Source organism: Engraulis encrasicolus, chromosome 9 (genome assembly GCF_034702125.1).
Source record: "Engraulis encrasicolus isolate BLACKSEA-1 chromosome 9, IST_EnEncr_1.0, whole genome shotgun sequence".
In the NCBI taxonomy this organism is placed as follows: domain Eukaryota; kingdom Metazoa; phylum Chordata; class Actinopteri; order Clupeiformes; family Engraulidae; genus Engraulis; species Engraulis encrasicolus.
The window spans coordinates 18,590,860-18,611,749 of NC_085865.1; the positions used below are offsets into that span (position 1 = coordinate 18,590,860).

A 20,890-nucleotide genomic window follows, 5' to 3' on the forward strand; every position below is an offset into this window, starting at 1 on the left:
GTATACTGAGCCAGGCTCTGTGCTTCACTCCCTTTGTCCATCCACCCAGGGTTGGAATATGACTCCATGGGCCCCTGGGCCAGAGAACAAGAAAGGCCCCCCTCAATGCAGTCACAAGGTTTCAAAAGTTTTGGGGAGTTACTGAGATGTTAGAGGAACTTTATTGTTGGGGGTTGGAGGGCTCCTCCCCAGAGAAAATGGAAAAATACAGAAGTTTAAAGTGCAATTTGAACACAATCTTAGGACATAAATAATGAAGTGTCTTTTTGGAATGCAGAGGTTTTGGCTTCAGGGCCCGCTTGACTCTTGGGCCCCTTAGTCTGGGCCTGGTAGGCCCGTGCAGCAATCCCTCCTCGTCTTCTTCTTCATGATCTCCTATCCCTCTGCTGCCCCTCTCTTCCTCCCCTCCCCACCCCACCTGCTCTACTCGCACCTCCCTGCACATCACCTCTCCATCCTGCTCCTGTCCTCCCCAAAGCACCTCTCGTCAGTGGCAGTGTGTGCTCCAGTACGGTCACGACAACTGATCCAGGCTGAAGCTCTCTCCTTCACTCCCTCTTTTTAATTCATTCGTCCATCTATCCATCCCATCTACTCTGCTCCTCCAACAATCAGTAACAACTATTGCAATGAGAGACTTTTTATATCTGAATGTTTAATGTGAAATAATCTATTTTTTTGTATGTATGCTACTAGACACCTAAATTTCCTTCGGGATTAATAAATGTTACTCTACTCTACTCTACTCTCCTCCAGCCTTCTCCACCTCCCATCTACTCCACTCCCGTCTCCCTGAATGATTTTCTCCTCCCCTTGACTCCCTCTGTTTCCCCAAACACCTCCTCTCCTGCTCAGGGGAGTGTCAGCGTGTGCTCCAATATTGCCACACTGATCTGAGCCAGGCTCTGTCACTCACTCCCTCTAGTCACCTCTCTCTTCACCCTCCTCCCCATCTGCTCTACTGGCACCTCCATGCTCCTCTCCTCTCAGGTCCTCCCCACATTCTGCTCTCCTCACCTAGGTGCCTCCTCACCTGTCCTAAGGAGTGGCGGCATGTCCTCCAATATCATAGTGTTTCTCAAGGGGGCCCTAGGGGGCGCTAGGGAGCCCTTGGGGCGGCATTGAGAAGGTTGTAACTGAAAGGGGGCGGAAGTCAGTTGCAATAGTCATTAGACTGTCAACACCAAATTTACTTTTAGGCCTGTAATTTTCTTGTTCACGACACTAGGATTGGCAGACACAGGCACCATCTGACAGACACCAGAACTTGATTTGCCAAGGCCATCCCATTTGGTCACTTGTCTTGTCACCCTCTATTGTTAATCATTCCTTTTATTTATTTATTAATCAAGGCTTATTATATGGTGTGACGTCATCGGTCGAATGCTCCATTCATTTCAATGGGGCTCCCCAACGTTCGCACGTCTGTTATTTTTCTATAACGGACGGGTTGGTCTATATCAGACCGCTGTCAATGGCAACAAGACTTTTCACTGCTAAAGCGACTTTTCAACAAGACTCTAATCAGCTGCTGTGATAGACAACACCTGTTGTCCTGGCTACTTAGCTGTTGCCTAGCGGTGTTCCACAACGGCACTGTTTTGTTTTGCGCAGCAACAATCTTTTGACATGAAAAACTATAATAAACTTAACATTAAATAGGCCTAAAGAAATGTCCCCGCCATGTGTGAATCATTTAAGTATATCCATATAATAAGCGGGTTAACGTTCGGCGAGTCGGTCGCTTTGTGGAATAGCAGCTCCGCTCCGCGTCGGGGTCTAAAGATTCTCTCTGTCGTGCTGCTATTCCACGGTAGCGACCTTCTCGCCGAACGTTAACCCTTACTGAATGTATAGTGTCCTACCCTCATATGTAAATCTTTGCTAGTCTGTTTCTCCCTTCATATTGGTGTCAGATTCACACAAATGCAATTCTGGGGTGCTACCTTGCTACTAAACAGGCACAGTAAGTAATATGATTGAAATCTGTGACGGTCGGGTACCAAAGTGTCTGATTTCACATGACCCAATACTAAGGGAGGCGTTGGCAAGCTTATGGTGAGGTCAAAGGGGGTGTTGGCAGGCTTACAATGAGGTCAAGGGGGCATTTGTTCAAAAAAGGTTGTGAACCACTATAAAAATATCACCTCTACACTAAACTGTGCCAGGCTTTGGCTCTCACTCCCTCGATCCATTCATCCATTCATCAATTCATCCATCCAAATCCCCCCACCTCCCATCTGCTCTCTTCCACCTCTCTACCCCTCCTCTCTCTTCTCTCACCCCTTCCCCTTCCCTGTTCCCTGCTCTTCCACACGCCTCCTCACCCAGAGGAGGCAGTACATCCTTCCATTTCTTTTTTAGACTTGTCTTTGTGTACTGTTGTAAATGTCTATCTATGTCCATGTCCAAGTGTTTGTTCTGTGGCTCCTAACCGTAAGACACCACCCTCCCTCCATTCCTCCCCACTCATCTGCTCTCCTCCACCTCTCCCTCCCCATTCTCCCCCGCCTCTACTTCTCCCAGGCGCCTCCTCACTCCTCCTGAATCTACTGGAAGTGGTAGCAGCATGTGCTCCAATATCCCCAAAACTAAGCCAGGCTCTGTCCCTCACTCCCTGTATACTTTCCCCTCCTCAAACAAGGACAGATTACCGCACAGGCCTACCAGGCCCAGGCCCAGGGGCCCCAAGAGCCAAGGGGGCCCTGAAGCCCAAGCCTCAATGCTACAAAAATTGCTATTTTGCTGTTAAAGGAGAAGTCCAGTTTTTTGAACATTAAGGCCATTTTCTGAGTGGTCTGTAATGTTTTAGAGTCCCCCTCACCGTTTATTTCATGATTGCTGCAGTCTCTGTTATTTGGCTGATTTGGATTTGATCTCAACCAGCTTTAGAATGGCCGTCTATGGGCACCTGCAACTCTGTTCTTAAAATCACCTTTGACATTTGTTTTCAAGAATATCCAACTCAGCAAGTGTTCAGCAGTATTCACTGGTGTTCCTTAACAATTTTTGCAGCGAAATATGGCATCTCTCATGTTTTATGTGTGTTTTATGTAGCAATTTGTAAATTAAGTTTCACTTTCAGTTTCACTTTCTTTCACAAAATGGCAAATAAAAAATGACAGAAGCCGTATTTCGCCTTGAAACTTGTTAGGGATTGCTAGTGAATACCCCTAACCACTTTGTGAGCTGTAGACTTTCGAAAACAAATGTTTGAGGTGATTTTAAGAACAAAGTTGCAGGTGCTCATAGACGGCCATTCTAAAGCTGGTTGAGATCAAATCCAAATCAGCCAAATAACAGAGACTGCAGCAAACATGAAATAAACGGTGAGGGGGACTCTAAAACATTCCAGACCACTCAGAAAATGGCCTTAATGTTCAAAAAACTGGACTTCTCCTTTAATGCTACTTCCATTATTGGCATATATTTGTGTTCTCTTACTGCGTAAAAACTGCACTTTAAACTACTGTATTTTCATATTTTCTCGGAGGACAATCCCCTAGCAACGAAAGGCTATCAGACATCTTCACTAAACCCAAAATCTTTTGGAACCTCATGATGCCATGGAGGGGGGCCTTTCTTAATCTCTGGCCAGGGGCCCATGGAGTCATAATCAGTCCCTGTCTTCAACCCCCCACTCCCTCCCCTGTTCCCCCCTTGGATCTCCTCACTCCTCCTGAGTGTAGCCGAAGTGGTAGCATGTGCACCAACATCCCCAAAACAAACCAATCCAGCCACTGTCCCTCACTCCCTTGCATCTTTATCCCCATCCTCAACCCCCCTACTCCCTCCCCTTGCTCCCCCCCTTGGCTGTCCTCACCGGTCCTGAGGAGTGGCAGTGCGTGCTCCAGGGCTGCCACGCTGAACTGGGCCAGGCTCCACTGCTGCACCTGCAGCGCCTCCTCCTGGGTCTCCAGCTCCGGAGCCTCCAGCTGCGCCACGGCCAGGGGGGAGGGAGGTGGAGGGGGCCTGGGGGCCACTACTGTGGCGGGGCCACCACCCCCTCCTCCTCCTCCTCCTCCTCCTCCTGTTGCTGCTGCTGCTCCTGCTCCTCCCTGAGACCCTCCACTGCCGCTGCCAACACAAAGGGGGAGAATGGAATACAGACGAAGAGGGTGTGTTGGGATTGTACTTGACCGCACACTTATAATGTCTTTGTTACACTTGTAATAACTTTGATGGGTAGGAATAAATGTTGTTTAGTACACTTGTTGGACAACACTTGTTGTCTATGCATGGGACAGTGAGAAAAGTCATTTCAATTCTATGTCTAGTACATGGGAAGAAATGGAAAAATATAACGCTGACTTTGACTTTAAAGTGGTGCAGCAGATTGTGATGTAAGGCCATACGAGACGTTAGGTAATAAGTCTCTTCCATGGAGGGTTCAGGTTTTGGAGGTTCTCAATGAACTGGCCTGCGAATGAAATTAATTCAGTCGATAAAGCGAAGGAGCCTCATGTAGTAACTCTGCTGCTGGTACTAGCGGAAAAAAAAAGCCCATAGCTTCGAACCACATGGGGGGCCATGGAGAAATATAAAACGGAGGAGATTTTAAAATTTACTCGCATACTTAGCCGAGGCTTTTACGCCAAACGAACTTTAGAGAGAGGGTACATGGGACTCGGGAGTGGTGGTGGTGTGCATAAAACAAGGGTTTGGGAATCAAAGTCGTAAAGTAGTTTAAGTGTTGCTGAACAGCATGTGGTGTTGTTGTTAATGTGCTACTGTTGCTGCTCTACGCTGCCTTGTTGTTCCAGCCTCTCTGGCACACAAATCAGATGAGAAGTGTAACAAAGCTGCTACAACAACACTTGGCTTTGAGGACTGTAAATTAGCATAAACTGTCAGAAGGAAAGTGCTCACTAGTACGGGTGTGTACGTGTGCGTGTGTGTTTTGTGTAAAGAGGGTGTTTACAACTTGGTTGTCACATAATTAAGTAGCTTGTTAGTATGGGCCTGCCCAAACTGCTTCTGACGCTACATTGGATTTCACGGTCAAGTTTCTGGCCAACCTGCCAATTCTCTGCTCTTCTTTTACCACAGGAATTGGCCACCCAATAAAGAAAAGAAATACAAAACATACTGTATATGTTACTCCTCTATTTATTGAGTTGCACTGGTTACCGATCGCCGCCCGGATCAAGCACAAGGCATTGACCCTTGCCTACAAAACCATCACAGGAACGGCCCCAGCTTATCTGAAGGACCTACTAACGCCTTATGTTACTGGAAGAGAACTGCGCTCATCCAGCACAAGCCGTCTGGCTCTGCCATCCAGTCGCTCTAGGTACTCCCAGTCAAGATTGTTCTCTGTTGTGGTACCCAAGTGGTGGAACAGTCTCCCAGAGGCAGCAAGACTAAGCACATCTCTTGCAGCCTTCAAGAAACAACTAAAGACATTCCTCTTTTGAGAGAATCTACTAGACTAATGCTTGAACTGGCCTTGCCCCAGGGCAGACTCCTGACATGATGTTTAGTTTAGTTTAGTTTGTGAGTGTGTGTTTGTGTGTGTGTGTACTCGTTATTTACTCTTTATATATATATAAAAAAATAATAATAATAATAATAATAAAAAACTAACCCCTCTTTGCAACTGCACTTGTTGTTCTGTATATCTCCTGTGCACTTTGTATTTGATTTGATGTTGGCTTGATTATGTCCTCTTTTGAAAGTCGCTTTGGTTATAAAGCGTCTGCCAAATGCAATGTAATGTAATGTATAGAATTAGAGTCAGGGAGCTATAATATACTGTACTTTGCATTGAAAGCATGGAAGCCCTAAAAAAAGTATACTGCCCTACAAAGACAAAGTGCAGTACTGTACATATTTTGTCAAAATTGAGTTTAGACACAAACTCTAGACCAGGGGTGGGCAAGTATTTTGGCCCAAGGGGCCACATTGGGTGTAGATTTTTGACCGAAGGGCCAGATGTCACAGCAGGCAACTTGCCCGTGCCAATAGTAAGAAATAGTGTAAGCGGACATAACGTGTCAGCTGTGCCATTCCTGCAAATTACATTTACTACATTTACATTTACATCTACTTGATCAATCTTAAAAGGTACACTGTGCAGGAAATGGTCAAAAAAGGTACTGTAACTATGCTGCTCAATGAAACTGGGTTTCCTATTGCCAAATTTGATCTTTTCATGAACGTTTACTAAGTAATGAACTTATTTTTTCTAGTATGGCCCAAGTACAGTCATTTTTGCAGCTAAAATGGCTATTTCTGGAAATTCAAAATGGCGGACCATGGAGAAGATCCCCCTTTTCATGTATAAAAATTGCCACTTTTCCAGTCATAATTAATACTTAGAATTTGATGGTGGTGGTAAGTATTCATGAAAAAGGTAACATTAGTGAATGGGTAGCATGAATTCTGGAAATAAACAACTAAAAATCTTACACAGTGTACAGATACCTTTAAGTTCAAAAGACCCCTGTCTTGAATGACTGTATTAATTTGGATTCAAAAGTCGTCTTTTTGTATAGGCTCAGGGGGTCACATGAAATGGCTCAGTGGGCCGCATGTGACCCCCGAGCCTGAGTTTGCCCACCTCTGCTCTAGACTATGGTGTCTGTGGAATATTGAGGTCATTCTATTCTGCGGCATACAGCAGGGTTGACGCACTGCTACCTTGAGGAGGCCGCGTCTCCATCCTGGCCGTCTCCCCGCAGTCTCTGGCCGGTGCGACCCACCACCGACGGCCGAGGCGAACAGCCGTCCACTGACGAGGCCACAGAGTGCTGCGATCCTCTTGCTTCCTGGGCATACGACACTGAGGAATTCTGGGAGATAGAATCTAATAAAAACAAAAGTACAGCAGAGCACAGCACAGCAAATATGTTTAGATATGTTTAATCCGAGGGGCTCAAGTGGGATAAAGAGAAGTTAAATGGGAAGATACAAAGGCAGTTAAATGGAAGGATAACAGCAGTATAGAAGATCCTATCAAATCCCGTACTCATATTTTTTCAGTTATTACCGCCAGGCTGATACTATTATTGCTCTCAGGCTAAGAAGACCATTTCCTTTAACGGCCATATCAACACATTTTTCTGCATTCTGTCTTGGAATGCATCCCCTCACGCCCATTGTGTCGAGCTTTTATTTTGTTAAGTTCAGCAACTCTTAGCTTGGCTTTCTGTCATGGGCGACCAGAATGTTTTATGGCATGGAGATCACACGCTGAACAGTCAGGGGGGAGGTCATCTAATACGCCGAGACAGTAGGGGGGTTCGACCCCCTGTAACCCTACAAACCCTGCTGGGGCTGTGAAGTGGAGGTGGTGGGAGGCGTGAACAGTTCACTAGGCATCTTCCTCCATTGTTTTCTCTGATGTATGCCACATATGGGCAGTCATGTGTAAGCGGTTAGGGCGTCAGACTTGTATCCCAAAGGTTGCCAGTTCTCCCCCATCCTCCTCCATGACTGAGGTACTCTGAGCATGGTATCGTCCTGCCGCACTGATAAATTGGGGGGCCATTGGGGGCTGCCCCCCTTGCGCGGGTGAGGCATGAATGCAATTTTGTTGTGTGCAGTGTGCAGTGAACACTTGTGTGCTGTGGAGTGCTGTGTCACAATGACAATGGGAGTTGGAGTTTCCCAGATGGTCTTTCACTTCACTTCACTTACATGTTCCATTAAACAAGTCTACATAAACCCAGCAATCTTTTGTTCCGTTTCCCCAAAACTTAAAACCACCCGAGATTATATTTCAGTGTTTTGTCTAGCTTGTGTATTTAGTACACATCTTTATTTATCTAAAAAACCTAGAAGACTCTGTCAGCCTCCATTTCGTCTTATGCTCCCCAGAGTAGGGCAAGAACAATGCTGACAGAATGAGTTTCCGTCAACTTTTTGACATTATCAAAGTGAGACCATTCTTTAATATCCCAGGAAAGGGATATTGTTGAAGAAGAAAATGTATTTATTTATGAATTATAATTTTTCCTTATGAATTAAATATGGCAAAACAGCCTTTTCACAGGAAAATGCAAGGGCAGGCTTATGCTTACGAGAGCAAACATGAGAGTGAAAGCGAGAGAAAGAGAAAGTTAGATGATCAAGTAAATAGGAAGACAGAAAGACAGACAGACAAGACAGGCATGAGATGGAGGCATAAGACTAGATAGATGAATTCATTAATTCATAGAGATAGATTGACAGAATTGACAGCACAGGATAGGATAGAGGTGTGTGTGTGTGTGTGTGTGTGTGTGTGTGTGTGTGTGTGTGTGTGTGTGTGTGTGTGTGTGTGTGTGTGTGTGTGTGTGTGTGTGTGTGTGTGTGTGTGTGTGTGTGTGTGTGAGAGAGAGAGAGTGAGAGAGAAAGAGACAGAGAAAAAGAGGCAGAAAAAGAGAGAGAAAGGCATAGAGAAAGTGAGAAAGAAAGAGATAAAGAAAGTGAGAGTGAGTGGCGGTGTCTGAGAGCATGTAAGAAGGATGTAAGGAGGAGTGAGGAGAGGAGCCTGGCGGACAGCTGGATGTACCTTGCTTGGCTGAGCAGAAGCCCGGGTCTCTGTGGAAGCGCAGGCGGCTCCTTAAGCTGGAGCAGAGCTGCTGCAGACAGCCCAGCGCCTGGAGAGTCAGGTAGCTCGCCTCACTCTCCGCACTCAGGCTCAGCAGCGACAGCAGGCTCTGGGGAGAGACAGAGCCAGGAGCCGGAGAGAAGAGAAAAAAGGGGGAAAGAACAGAAAAGAAGAGGAAAAAAAATCAAATGAGGGGGGCTCAAGGTGATGTCACAGCCTCGGAGTGTTCCAACATCGAAGTTGCTGAGCTTAACACAATTATGCACAACAAATGCACCTTCTGTGTTCAAAATAACAATTACGCAAAAAACGGACAGGGTGGAAAGAAAGAAAAGAAATAGGCTGGTGGGCTGTAACCAATGGCAGTCGTAAATAACATTGCACACACTAAATAAAAGGCCAGGTGAAATTAAATTATCAAGGATGTAATTTGTGCTCAGTTCAAATGCACTGCCCTGTGGCGTTACTGAAGTCATGGTTTTAAACTAAAGCAATCCAATTCTACTAATTGGCTATATCGACCAAAGGGGGGATAACAAAAACACACAACAACATGCATTATAAACACAAAATGTAAGTTATTTGCCGTGTGCAAATGAACTGCAAAGTAAAAATTGATGACAACTTGTTGTGATGCCAATGGGCAACAGACCAAGAGGCCTAACACAGACAAAAAGAACAGAGACATGAAGTTGCCTCATGAAATTCTTGGTAATAATCAAAATATTGGTGATAGTCCCCCTCCCCCTCCTCCTCCTCCTCCTCCTCCTCCTCATCATCATGGCACTGAGACCACACACAGGCCTACCTGCACTATGCTGGGACGCTGCAAGAATATCTCGGCGGGAAAGTCCTGCATGATGACATCTCGGAGAAGCTCACAAGTGGTGCGTACCAAAGTGGGATCATTGCTTCTTAAGGAACTGCAGGGAGGGAAAGAATGCATTTGGTATCACAAAGTACACTACAGTAGAAGCAAGCAACAATGAAAAGACTATTAGTCATAGTATATGAGACAGTAGTAAGTAACACAAAGCCCACATAACAGGAGCCTTAATGGCAGTGGTCGCAGTAGTACGCAGTTGCAACGGTACTGTACTAATAATTGGGAGCAAGGATTTGCAATAGGTGTAATAGTGTAGCAATTCTGACAGGGGGCCTCAGCGTCTGACTCCCACATGGATTCAGCAGTGCAGCATCAATTATCCACATTCACCCAAGCGAATGAATTAAGGAAAACCATCCTCATGTCATGGCGGGACGTCTCGTGCAGGAGAGCAAAATGTATTCACCTCTCGTTTGATGACCAGATGTGTCTGTCAGTGGGCGTTAGAGACAGCCAGGGAAACACCGAAAACTTCAGGCACCTGACCGATTTGCTTGCTGTTTCACGGTTTTTAGGGGGAAACAAAACACAAGCAATACCATAGTGAAATGAGAATAATTCGTTCATATTACACAAAAGGCACTGATACTCCAAACCATTATCTCCCCACATTTTGTTAGACAAAAGGAACATCATCAAACATTAAAGGGGTATGCCACTATTTTGGGGCTTAATACAGTTAAAATCGTTGGCTGGGGTTTACAAAGGTGGTAAAGTGTCTTATTTTTCATGGAAGCCGTTGTCTTGCTTTAAGACAAGTTAAAAGAGGGAATATGTCGCTAAGCTAGTGAAAGTCAATGTATCCGTGTAGCATTGTACATATTCCCTCTTTTAACCTGTCTTAAAGCAAGACAACGCTTAACATGAAAAATAAGACACTTTACCACCTTTATAAACCCTGGCCAACGATTTTAACTGTATTAAGCCCCAAAATAGTGGCATACCCCTTTAATAGTACCTCAAACACTTACAATGTGTTACAGCACTGGTCTCCAAACAACGGCCCGCGGGCCAACTGCGGCCCGCGGGCAGCAAATTTCTGGCCCGCCATGAGGTCCTTAAAAATGAAACCATAAATGCGCCTATTTGTGGCCATGCGCGATTTTCGATCACAAAAACGTCAGTTATCTCTCCTAAGCATTCACAAACAGTTAAATCTTATAATAACAGTCTCATGACAGACATTGACAATGAGGGAAAATGGTAAAGTGCAATCTGTTGTCTCCTAGACATCTAGAGAAGCCGTTATTCATCATTGCGTTTACCTCGGTCATCAGACCATTCGCAATTGTGCGGTATCGAAGCACTCTCCTCTCTTCTGGTTGAAAATGAGGACAATTCTCTCCTTCCCTATTTTTATGTATTTAGCAGGCCAGATACATGTTGTCTTTTGTTTACTCACATTTATGTGAAGTTTGGATGACAATTATCCCGTATTTTGGAAGTATCATTTATGCAAGGTAGTAGCCTACATGTAGAGACCTTAACGCAATTCAAGCTCCAGAGAACAGTCGTTACCAAAAGAAGGGAGGACAAAAACGAAACCAGTTCCTTTAAAATGTCTTGGAAATATAGAGCCAGGTAGAAGATTAGCTGAGTATTCCTGAAGGTCAACGTTGCTGGGTGCAGCCTGCGCGCCGCGGTGAGCCGCGCCCTTTCTATTAAACCTGGAGAGTCATGAGGCGCGAAGCGCACAGTTATTTAAGCCAAGTCGGCAGAGTTTTCTCAACTCTCTTCTGTTTGCAAATGTAAACGATTCTCCTTTGCTTCTATTGTATGTTTTTGTTATATCAGTTTTGCTTTGTCTTGCACTCGTAATATTCAAGGTCTGGCTGACCGTATCTGTATTTCTGTATCGCACGTGTATAACTGTATCGCATTCCTAATTTAGCCGATCTGAAGGCGCCACGGGAGCATCTGAGAACAGTAGGCTACCTTGCTCCACCCTACCCCTAACCCGAATTTCAGAAATGTCCAGGAAACATACGTAGGCTAGTAGTTAGGCAGAATAGGGTTTAATATTCCTGATGGCCCACCTCATCTCCCCGACAGCCCCGACGGTGCACGGTGCTCATGAGCGTGTTTCCCTTTGTTCAACCAGAAGAGCGCTCAGTTATGCAGTTAGATCACTCACTCTGTCCTCCGTTAAATCTGGACGATTCTCCTCCCCTGCACTATTTTTGTGTATTTGTGATATCACCCTCTTTGCATTTTAGCTGGCGTACTGTAGTAGCCCATTCTAAATGTGGAGGATATTTTTCCCCCGTAGTTTGGTAGGGGCGCGTTAGGCCCCTATGCGAGATCAGTTGAGCAGAGAATGCATGATACATCGGGAATGCGTTGGAGGAAAACTAATATGATTTTCGAAAACGACCGCAATAAAGAAATATATAGACGAGCATTCCTGGAAACTAACTATTTCATCTGCCTGGGTGCCACCTGTTGCATGGGCTTGCGTCTTTTCTGTTCAGGCAGAGGTGAGATGCAGCGCACGAGTTCAATGAGATTGAATCGCTAAGGAAATGACTTTTGTTCCTCGATCGAATTGGGATTTTAGCGCACATTGACCTATATTTGTTTTAGGTCTTGTCATGTAGCCTAAATCTCTCTCCCCCTCCCTCCCTCCGTGCCGTGACTGAAGTGGCTCTGCTGGAGAGCACGTTCAGCAGTTGAACATGCATTCAGCAGTTGAACGTGCTCTCTCTCTCTCTCTCTCTCTCTCTCTCTCTCTCGTTAACCTGTCCACAGTTGGTCTTTATTTACATTCCTCCCTGGCACTATATTGCAACAGCTAATACTAATATTTTAATATTTCAACAGTGTTTCTATTATTTATTTTTATTTTTATTATTATTATTATTATTATTTTATTTATTTATTTATTTTGTTTTGGGGGGTGGGGGTGTCTGGCCTCGCTTGCTCTACATTATTTGGCCCTTGGGAAAAGTTAATTGGAGACCACTGTGTTACAGTATAATATAGTGTATACACACACACACACACACACACACACACACAAACACAGAGAGAGAGAGAGAGAGACACACACACACACACCATTACACTACACATCAGTCGGAAATATTCATGCTTTTCATTAGGAAATAAACTGTGGGATACCTGTTCCTCGTTGTGGGGGGATATCTAATGGGTTGGGCCTGCTACTGTGGAAGTAGCCTCTTGCCAGACACTCCTCCTCTGCGGGGGTGAGAATATAACAAAAATCTCAGATCAAATCCAAACTGAGCGAAATTACTCGCTACACACCCCCGCTAAATGTTTATCTCTTCAATGTGTGCACAGCTAAGCCTTTGGAGGATTTGTCATGATTTGGAAAAAAATCAAATGATTAGTCTAAATAACAGCAGAAAGTGATAGAAAAAGGGGATTAACTGTGGGGGTTTCTCCTACCCATTTGTACGGCGGCAGAGGCGAAATGCTCCTCGTAGCTGCCGGCTGGAGCGCTGGGTGTCATCGGCACGTCACGGAGGTGGAACAGCTGATCAATGACACCATCAATGATGGCCTGCAGCTCCCTCTCCACATTGGGCGAGAGCTGAGTGAGAAACTCCACCGCTCCCACATCCATAAGCATGGAGGCACCTGTTGGATGCTTTAGAGATAGACAGCACACAAATCAGACAACCGCTTACAAGCTTGTCTATATCCACTGATGGGGAAGAGTCACTCAAACGTTAAAACTAGTTAAACATGGAGATGAAGTCGAAAAACAAATGAGAACTTACCTTGGATAAAGTGCTGAGCAATTGAAGAACCTCTTCTTGCAAGGGCACCTCTGGGAAATTAAACCACTCCAGAAGAAAAACAAAGAGGGCTCGCTCTTGGACGAGATCGGGAACAGAGAGGAGGCCATGGTCCAGTTTACTCTTGATGTTCTTCAGAGCTCGGACTCTAATTTCCACAAGGGAGTGACCTGGGGGGAAAAACAACATTTCTTTACTCATGTATTACTGAAGATTACAGCAAAGAAACACGCAATGTTGGAAATAAGTCAGTCAGCAGCAGTCTACATTGATATAGCCTACTCTACGTCCAACACAGACAGAGAGCACAAAAAAATGCATTTCTAAGCACGCACTGAATTACATACACTATATTGCCCAAAGTATTCGCTCGCCCATCCTAATGATCAGATTCATGTGTTCTAATCACTTGGCCTGGCCAAAGGTGCATGAAGTACACAAGCAGGCATGCAGACTGTATTGGGGTGGTTGACGTTTAAGGGCGTAACGCAAAAAAAAGAAGCTTTTCCAATTCCTGAAAAAAATGATGGAAAAAATTGGAAACAAAAATTAAAAATAAAGCTCTTAGTGGTCCGTGGAATTTCGCCTAATTTTTGCCATTTTAGGGAAAATGTGCCCTGCGGTGTGACATTCTTGGTGTGACATTTCTGTAAGATACAATAAAATTATTAATTTTCTGCACAAACATATCCCCCATGCACTTTGTACTACAAACCCCAACTCCGATGAAGTTGGGACGTTTGGTAAACAGTGAATAAAATCAAAATGCTATCATTTTCAAAACATTCAATCTATTCATTAGATGGAGAATACTGAAAAGACAACATATTAAGTGCTAAAACTGAGAAAAAATATTGTTTTGGGGGACATATGTACTCACTTCTAATTTGATAAATCCAACACGTCTCAAAAGAGATGGGACGGGGATCAGTGAAATTTAGTAAACATCCAAATAAGATAAAACAACAAAGAAGAACATTTCAAAATGAATTGTACTGACGAACAATATAGGTGTCCAGGTATAAGATCATCACAGAGAGGCTGAGTGACTCAGAATTAAAGATGCAAAGGGAATAATTACCATAGTTATTACATACATTTTTGAATTCCCTTTGATTTACCACGATTGAGTGTATATGACATATTTTTGTTAATAAAATCATTGTATAGGTTCATGACATCATGCAATATATATTGGCTGTAGTCTCACTCTAATTCCTGGAGTGCTAGAGCTATTGAAAATTGACCATATTAAGAATGCTTAATGCATGAAAATGATACAGGGGTGTAACATTCTCCTAAGCACCTGAGCTCACTTGAAATAGACCCAGAAGACATGGGAAACTGTCCTTTGCTTATAGAAGTCAGCAGAAGTTGTAGAAGTCCATTCTTTTTGACAATAATAGAGCATTGCACATCCTGTGCTACAGTAAAAATGGACCATCCAACTTGTGTTAGTGCTAGCTTCAAAAGTCAGCCTCCATGATGGCATGCGGGTGCAGTAGTGCATTAAGATGTTCTCACTCATCTGTAGAGTTAAATACAGTGCTGAATTGTATAAATGGGTTTTAAACAGCATGAAAAGCCACTCATGCATTATATTTTGAAGGGAGATCTTCGATTACTGCCACATAGTAAGGTCAAATTGCATTCTCTACTATGTTTTAACAGTTTGGCTCCATCATAAGGACCAGCAGGTGATAAAATGGTGGGTTTTTGGTCAAGACCTGTCACACTGCAAGCACTACAGAAAGGAAAACTTTGCAAAACATGACAAGGAATACACCCACCATTTAAGCTGGTGAAATCATGTCCAAGATAGGAATGAACACTGTTTTTTATATAAAATCATCTCATCGGTTAATGTATTTAACTGTTAAGTGTTGTCTTTTGTTTTGTTTTTAGTCTTCCTTGACATTTGCTGCCATTTATTGTCCCCGTCCCAACTCTTTTGAGACGTGTTGGATTTATCAAATTAGAAATGAGTACATATGTCCCCCAAAACAATATTTTTTCTCAGTTTTAACACTTAATATGTTGTCTTTTCACTATTAGGCGAGTACATTTAGGGTTTAACCCCAAAAAAATTGATACAAAAGGTTTTTTTATGGATTCTATTACTATTGGACCTGCTAAATGACATACTAAAAATCTAGTAAAATCTGACTTTGGGAAATTAGTTTTTTCAACATGGCTGCCATAGGCTTATTATAAGGGTCAAGAGGCACTCCAGGTGAATAGGCCAAAAAATTTAGCTTGCCGATATCACCATGAAACTTAATCCGGTGATTACTCACATATTTGTGAGAAAAAAATGTATTGCAAGTTTTCTGAAATGTTATGTTTTAATATGGTAATTGGACTATATCTAATTAAATATGCATTAAATTTCAAAATGCAAAACCTCAAAATCTGAAAAAGCCAAGCTCAAAATTACTCTTTTATTTTGTTTCTAGTAAGCCAGAAGATATCTTCAGAAGAGATTATGGACATCTCTTTTTGTTTTGTAGTAAATCTAAAAATCTTTGTGCAGACACACCAGCTAGCATTTTTTTTTTCAAAACATGATTATTTAACATCTCTCTTAGATAAATAATTGAGTTTTATGTGTATAAAGTTTTTCCAGACATTCTTTGAGTTTGGTGGTGTCATTCTTAGCATGTATCAAGGGCAAGGTCAGCTGTCCTCAAATCATAGCCTCTCCACAGAGGTGTCCTAAGGGCTGGTGCTGGGACTCCTATTTGCCATGTACACCACATCACTGGGCCATGTTATCTGTTCTCACAGCTTCTCATACTACTGTTACACCGATGAAGCACAGTTACTTTGTGCCAGATGACTCCACGGTCACACACATTTCCGCTTGCCTCTCTGAACTATCCACAAGTATGAAGGAATGCAACCTTCAGTTGAGCCTCGCCCAAATGCACTGCTGGTGATCCCAGCCAAAGATTTAGGTTGCCATGATATCGAGCTCAATATGGATTCTGCTACTGTTGCCTCAAATAAGGCCACAAGAAATCTAGGTGTCATTGTCGATGACCATCTATCATTCTCTGACCACATAGCCTCAGTTTCCCAGCCATGTCCTCTTTTTCATGCCCTAATTGAATACAAGGCCCTGACCCTTGCCTATGAAGCTACAACAGGCCCTACTCTGGCTTACCCGAAAGCTATGCTAAAGCCCTATGTCCTTTCAGGACATTGTCTGTCTCCAGTACCAACCGTTTCACCTTGCCCTCTACTTACACATGTAGTTGCTCCTGTCTATTCAGTTCAGCTGCTGAAAGACCCAAAATACCTAGTGACACCATGATTCATCACTGATGATGTGCCCTGACAAACAGCACATGGATATTATCATAGCAATAGTGTCTTTATCCACCCAAACAGCACTCCAAACAAACAGATCCTGAAAACATGTTAGTTCATGCCAATGTAATTATCATGTAGTAACCTTTATTTTTAAAAACTTTGATCTTGAAAATGACACCTTTCCTGGAGTCAGATTTTCCTAGATTTTCAGTATGTTATTAAGGACACTTAGAGGTAACAACATCAGTTGAAAAACCTTTTGTATCAATTTTTTTGGGGTTAGGTCTTTTTTTTTTGCATAGATGTACTCGCCTATATTCTCCATCTAATGAATAGATTGAATGTTTTGAAAATGATAGCATTTTGATTTTATTCACTGTTTACCAAACGTCCCAACTTCATCGGAGTTGGGGTTTGTATGTTTCTTTAACCCCAACCCCACACACACACACTACTACCCACCCGCGCCCCCACTCCCACCCACACACGCCTATGCATTGTACAGGCAAACAACTGTGATTTCACTGCATGTATCCTTGCATGATACATGAAAAACAAGTAAGGATTGAGTAACACATTGCATAAGCATGTCACACCGCAGGACATGAGGTCACACCACAGGAAATTCACTGCCTTGTGGCCATTTTAATACTTTTGTATACCTGACTGACCTCTGAGCTCATGCTAACTCGATAAGGATATTGTGTTTAATCTTATGTGTTGTCATTTATTTAAAAAAAACAATGTTTTTTTCCCCTTCTATAAGAGCAGTCACACCACAGGACACCATAAAATGAACCTAAGCATTGCGTGACAGAAACATTGCAATATGTAGACATATTAAGAGGTGAATAGTCACCTTAAACTTCCACACCACTCTCCAGTAACTGAGGTACTGACTGGTTAGGAGCCTGTCTTTATGACCCTTGTAGTAGGGCCTCTCTCAGGAGCTCAGCGAATTCCAGCGTGGAACTGTCATAGATTGTGCAACAAATCCAAACATGAAATGTCCTCGCTCCTGGGTGGTTGACGCCCTGTTTTTACGTAACATTAGTTAAAAACCTACAAAATGTATATTTTTTCCTCTTGAAAACAAATGTAAATGAAAGAAGATGTGGTACATCATGTTTCATATTAGTCTTAGATGAGAAGAAACATTTTTGTTCAGATTTATGGAAAGGTTTATATGTCAAATGTCCTGTGGTGTGACCGTAACATTAATATAACCTGGAATATATACAGCTATAAAATAAACCAACAACATTTTGAATCATTTATAAAGCATTTGGCATGATTGCAGAAATATTAACCTTATATTAAAAATATGAAAGTGAAAAAAACTCAATACAGTAATATTAACTACAATTTCAATTCCGTAACACAAATTGCGTCCTGCGGGGTGACATGTAAGTCAGGTTTGTGGAGGGGCAGCTGCAAGGCCAACTACAAGGGTCTGAAAGACAGGCTCCTAACCAGTCAGTACCTCAGTTATTGGAGAGTTGTGTGGAAGTTTAAGGTGACTATTAACCTCTTATTATGTCTACATATTGCAATGTTTCTGTCACACAATGCTAAGGTTCATTTATGGTGTCCCGTGGTGTGACTGCTCTTTTGGAAGGAAAAAAAGTTTTTTATGAGTGAAAACACATATTAAGGTTAAACACAATATCAATATCTAGTTAGCATGAGCTCGGAGGTCAGTCACCAATACAAAAGGATTAAAATGGCCACAGTGCAGTGAATTTCCTGTGGTGTGACTTCATGTCCTGCGGTGTGACATGCTTAGGCATTGTGTTAATTACTCAATCCTTACTTATTTTTCATGCATCATGCAAGGATATAAGGATACCAGGAGATGTATTTGTCACACTCACACAATTATTACAAGTAACACAGTGATACCATGCAGTGAAATCACAGTTGTCTGCCTGTACGATGCATAGGCGTGTGTGGGTGCGGGTGGGTAGTAGTGTGTGTGTAGGGTGGGGGTTAAAGGAAAAGAAAGAGCATTGGGGGTATGTTTGTGCAGAATATTAATCATTTTATTGTATCTTACAGAAATGTCACACCAGTGATGTCACACCGCAGGACACATTTTGAATAGGCTTCCTCCTTTAACTGTGTTACGGCCTTAAACGTCAACCACCTTCCTACATATTCCACATTGGAAACAACAGCAACTCTGCAGCGAAGTGGTAGGCAACATAAACTGACGGAACGGGGTCAGTGGATGCTGAGGCACATAGTGCAAAGATGTGGTCGACTTTCTCCATAGTCAATTGCCACAGAGCTCCAAACTTCAGATTAGCCCAAGAACAGTAGGCAATGAGCTTCATGGAATGGGTTCCATGGCCAAGCAGCTGCTGCATCCAAGCCATACATCATCAAGTGCAATATAAAGCATTGGATGGTTGATTGGATGAACAGTTCATTACACAACTGTATTGCACTTGTTGATGCATGACTCATTCCTAACGTCCCACACTGGCAGTGTGTGACCTTACCAATGATGTAGAACTAATTTTGGAAGAATGGTCAGACTTTATTAACACTCCATTATGGACAGCCTTCCCAGATGAGTAATACTAGAAGCTGAAATCGCTGCTAAACGTGGACAGCTATCATATTAAACCCTATGGATAGTAATGGCTATGGCAATTCATTTCATATGAGAGTCAAGCCAGATGAAAGAATATTTTTGGTAATATACAGTAGTAGTGTACTTGCACGCAGTTGGTATGTTTGTGTGCAGTGGTTGTTTACAAAGCATGATAGGAGGGAGTACATTCTGCAAAATAAACCAATCATGCTGCAGGACATATTGCATTGTCTCCGCCACACCAAAGACCTGCTGTGCTTTTATGTTGGTGAGGACGCAGAATTCATATTTCCCTAACTAGCTGTCATGTTCGAGCTAGCAATACTGTACTCGAATGAGGACCTTGCAAAACAACCGCAACGTTAAACCCAAACAACAACGTGGAGCAAGCTGTACATGATGAGTCACAACACAGACACGGCATTATGTTCACAAAACAATGATTTTGCGTGTCGTTAACTTGTTATGCAGGTTAGCGGGCTAACATGTCCACTTGAAGTTGTAACGAATGGAAATTTCGAGCACCAGAAGTTTCCATTTCACTTGACTCACCTATTTTCTTGATAATAGATGACAAATCCATTGCGGTTCTACAAATTGATGAAAACTGTGACTAAACCATGCACTTTATCAGTTACTTGGGTCAACTTCCAAGTACCCGGGTTTGTTTTCAACAACCGCGCCATTGACACATGTGACGTACTTACCACGTGACGCTTGACGTTTTCATGTCAACAAAAGGTTTAGTGGGATTTAGGGGGAAAAAATTGAGACGTTTAGACTTGTTTCAGAATACAACTATCCACCTATTTAATGTTACATATATCATTTGTTCAAGACTGCAGTGATCTTTTTTAGAGATCATGTCAGGCTACTGAGTGCTTGAATAGTTGCCTTTAGGCAGAGGTGGAAAGAGTACAGAAAATGTGTACTCAAGTAAAAGTATCTTTACTTTGCCTAAATTCTACTCAAGTACAAGTAAACGTACCTATCTAAAAATCTACTCAAGTAAAAGTAAAAAGTACTTCACTTAAAATGTAATTTGAGTAAAAAGTACTTAGTTACTTTTAATTAGCTTTCCTCTTGAGAATGTCATGTTTATTTTTCTTGAATATCGTCCTCCATAACCTCTATCTCTTGCTTGGCACCAGCCATCACCCAATACATTGATACAAGATAGTAAAATAGTGGAAATGCTGTGTGCCATCCTGCACAATCTTTCATTTCTGGCGGATTGTGGCATTATTGTGCATGGCATTTTGTCTCTCAGTCAATTTTTTTTACTCAGTACTCAGGCCAGGTTCCGGTGTAATTGAGTAAAGTACTTGGGTCAAAATGTACTCAAGTACAAGTAAAAGTATTAATTTAAAAATGTACTTAAAAAGTACAAAGTATTCATAAAAGCTACTCAAGTACAATATTGAGTAAAAGTAATAAGTTACTTTTCCACCCCTGCTATTAGGTTTCCATTCCACTCATCTTTTTGAACAGGTGTTCAAGTGAGAAGAGGTCAAGCCTATCCGTAGTAAGACTGTTGTTATAGCTTTCATTTTGTATAGTGTGTGTATTGTGTCTTTGCTTATCTTTTCAGACTCCACAACACTCAGACTCGTGTGTGTGTGTGTGTGTGTGTGTGTGTGTGTGTGTGTGTGTGTGTGTGTGTGTGTGTGTGTGTGTGTGTGTGTGTGTGTGTGTGTGTGTGTGTGTGTGCAGGGCCTGTTAATAGCTTTTTCCTGGGCCCAGGGCAAAGTCATCTGAAAAGGCCCCCTCTCTCCCTGGGCCTGGGACAA

At 42.8% G+C, this 20,890-nt stretch overlaps 1 protein-coding gene across 1 annotated transcript in view; it reads right to left on the bottom strand.

Annotated features, from left to right (window-relative positions):
* The window catches only part of rttn (rotatin), a 98,835-nt gene extending 79,051 nt beyond the window's left edge, over positions 1-19,784 (bottom strand). The window contains exons 1-9 of the mRNA XM_063206697.1: positions 19,653-19,784; positions 13,169-13,356; positions 12,834-13,035; positions 12,543-12,620; positions 9,829-9,919; positions 9,345-9,459; positions 8,498-8,645; positions 6,643-6,808; positions 3,824-4,077 (exon numbers count right to left, since the gene is read on the bottom strand). Of these exons, the coding sequence (XP_063062767.1) occupies positions 3,824-4,077; positions 6,643-6,808; positions 8,498-8,645; positions 9,345-9,459; positions 9,829-9,919; positions 12,543-12,620; positions 12,834-13,035; positions 13,169-13,356; positions 19,653-19,683 (1,273 nt within the window). The 5' untranslated portion in view covers positions 19,684-19,784. The remainder of the gene's footprint in view (positions 1-3,823; positions 4,078-6,642; positions 6,809-8,497; positions 8,646-9,344; positions 9,460-9,828; positions 9,920-12,542; positions 12,621-12,833; positions 13,036-13,168; positions 13,357-19,652) is intronic.
* Between the last annotated feature and the right edge of the window lie 1,106 nt (positions 19,785-20,890).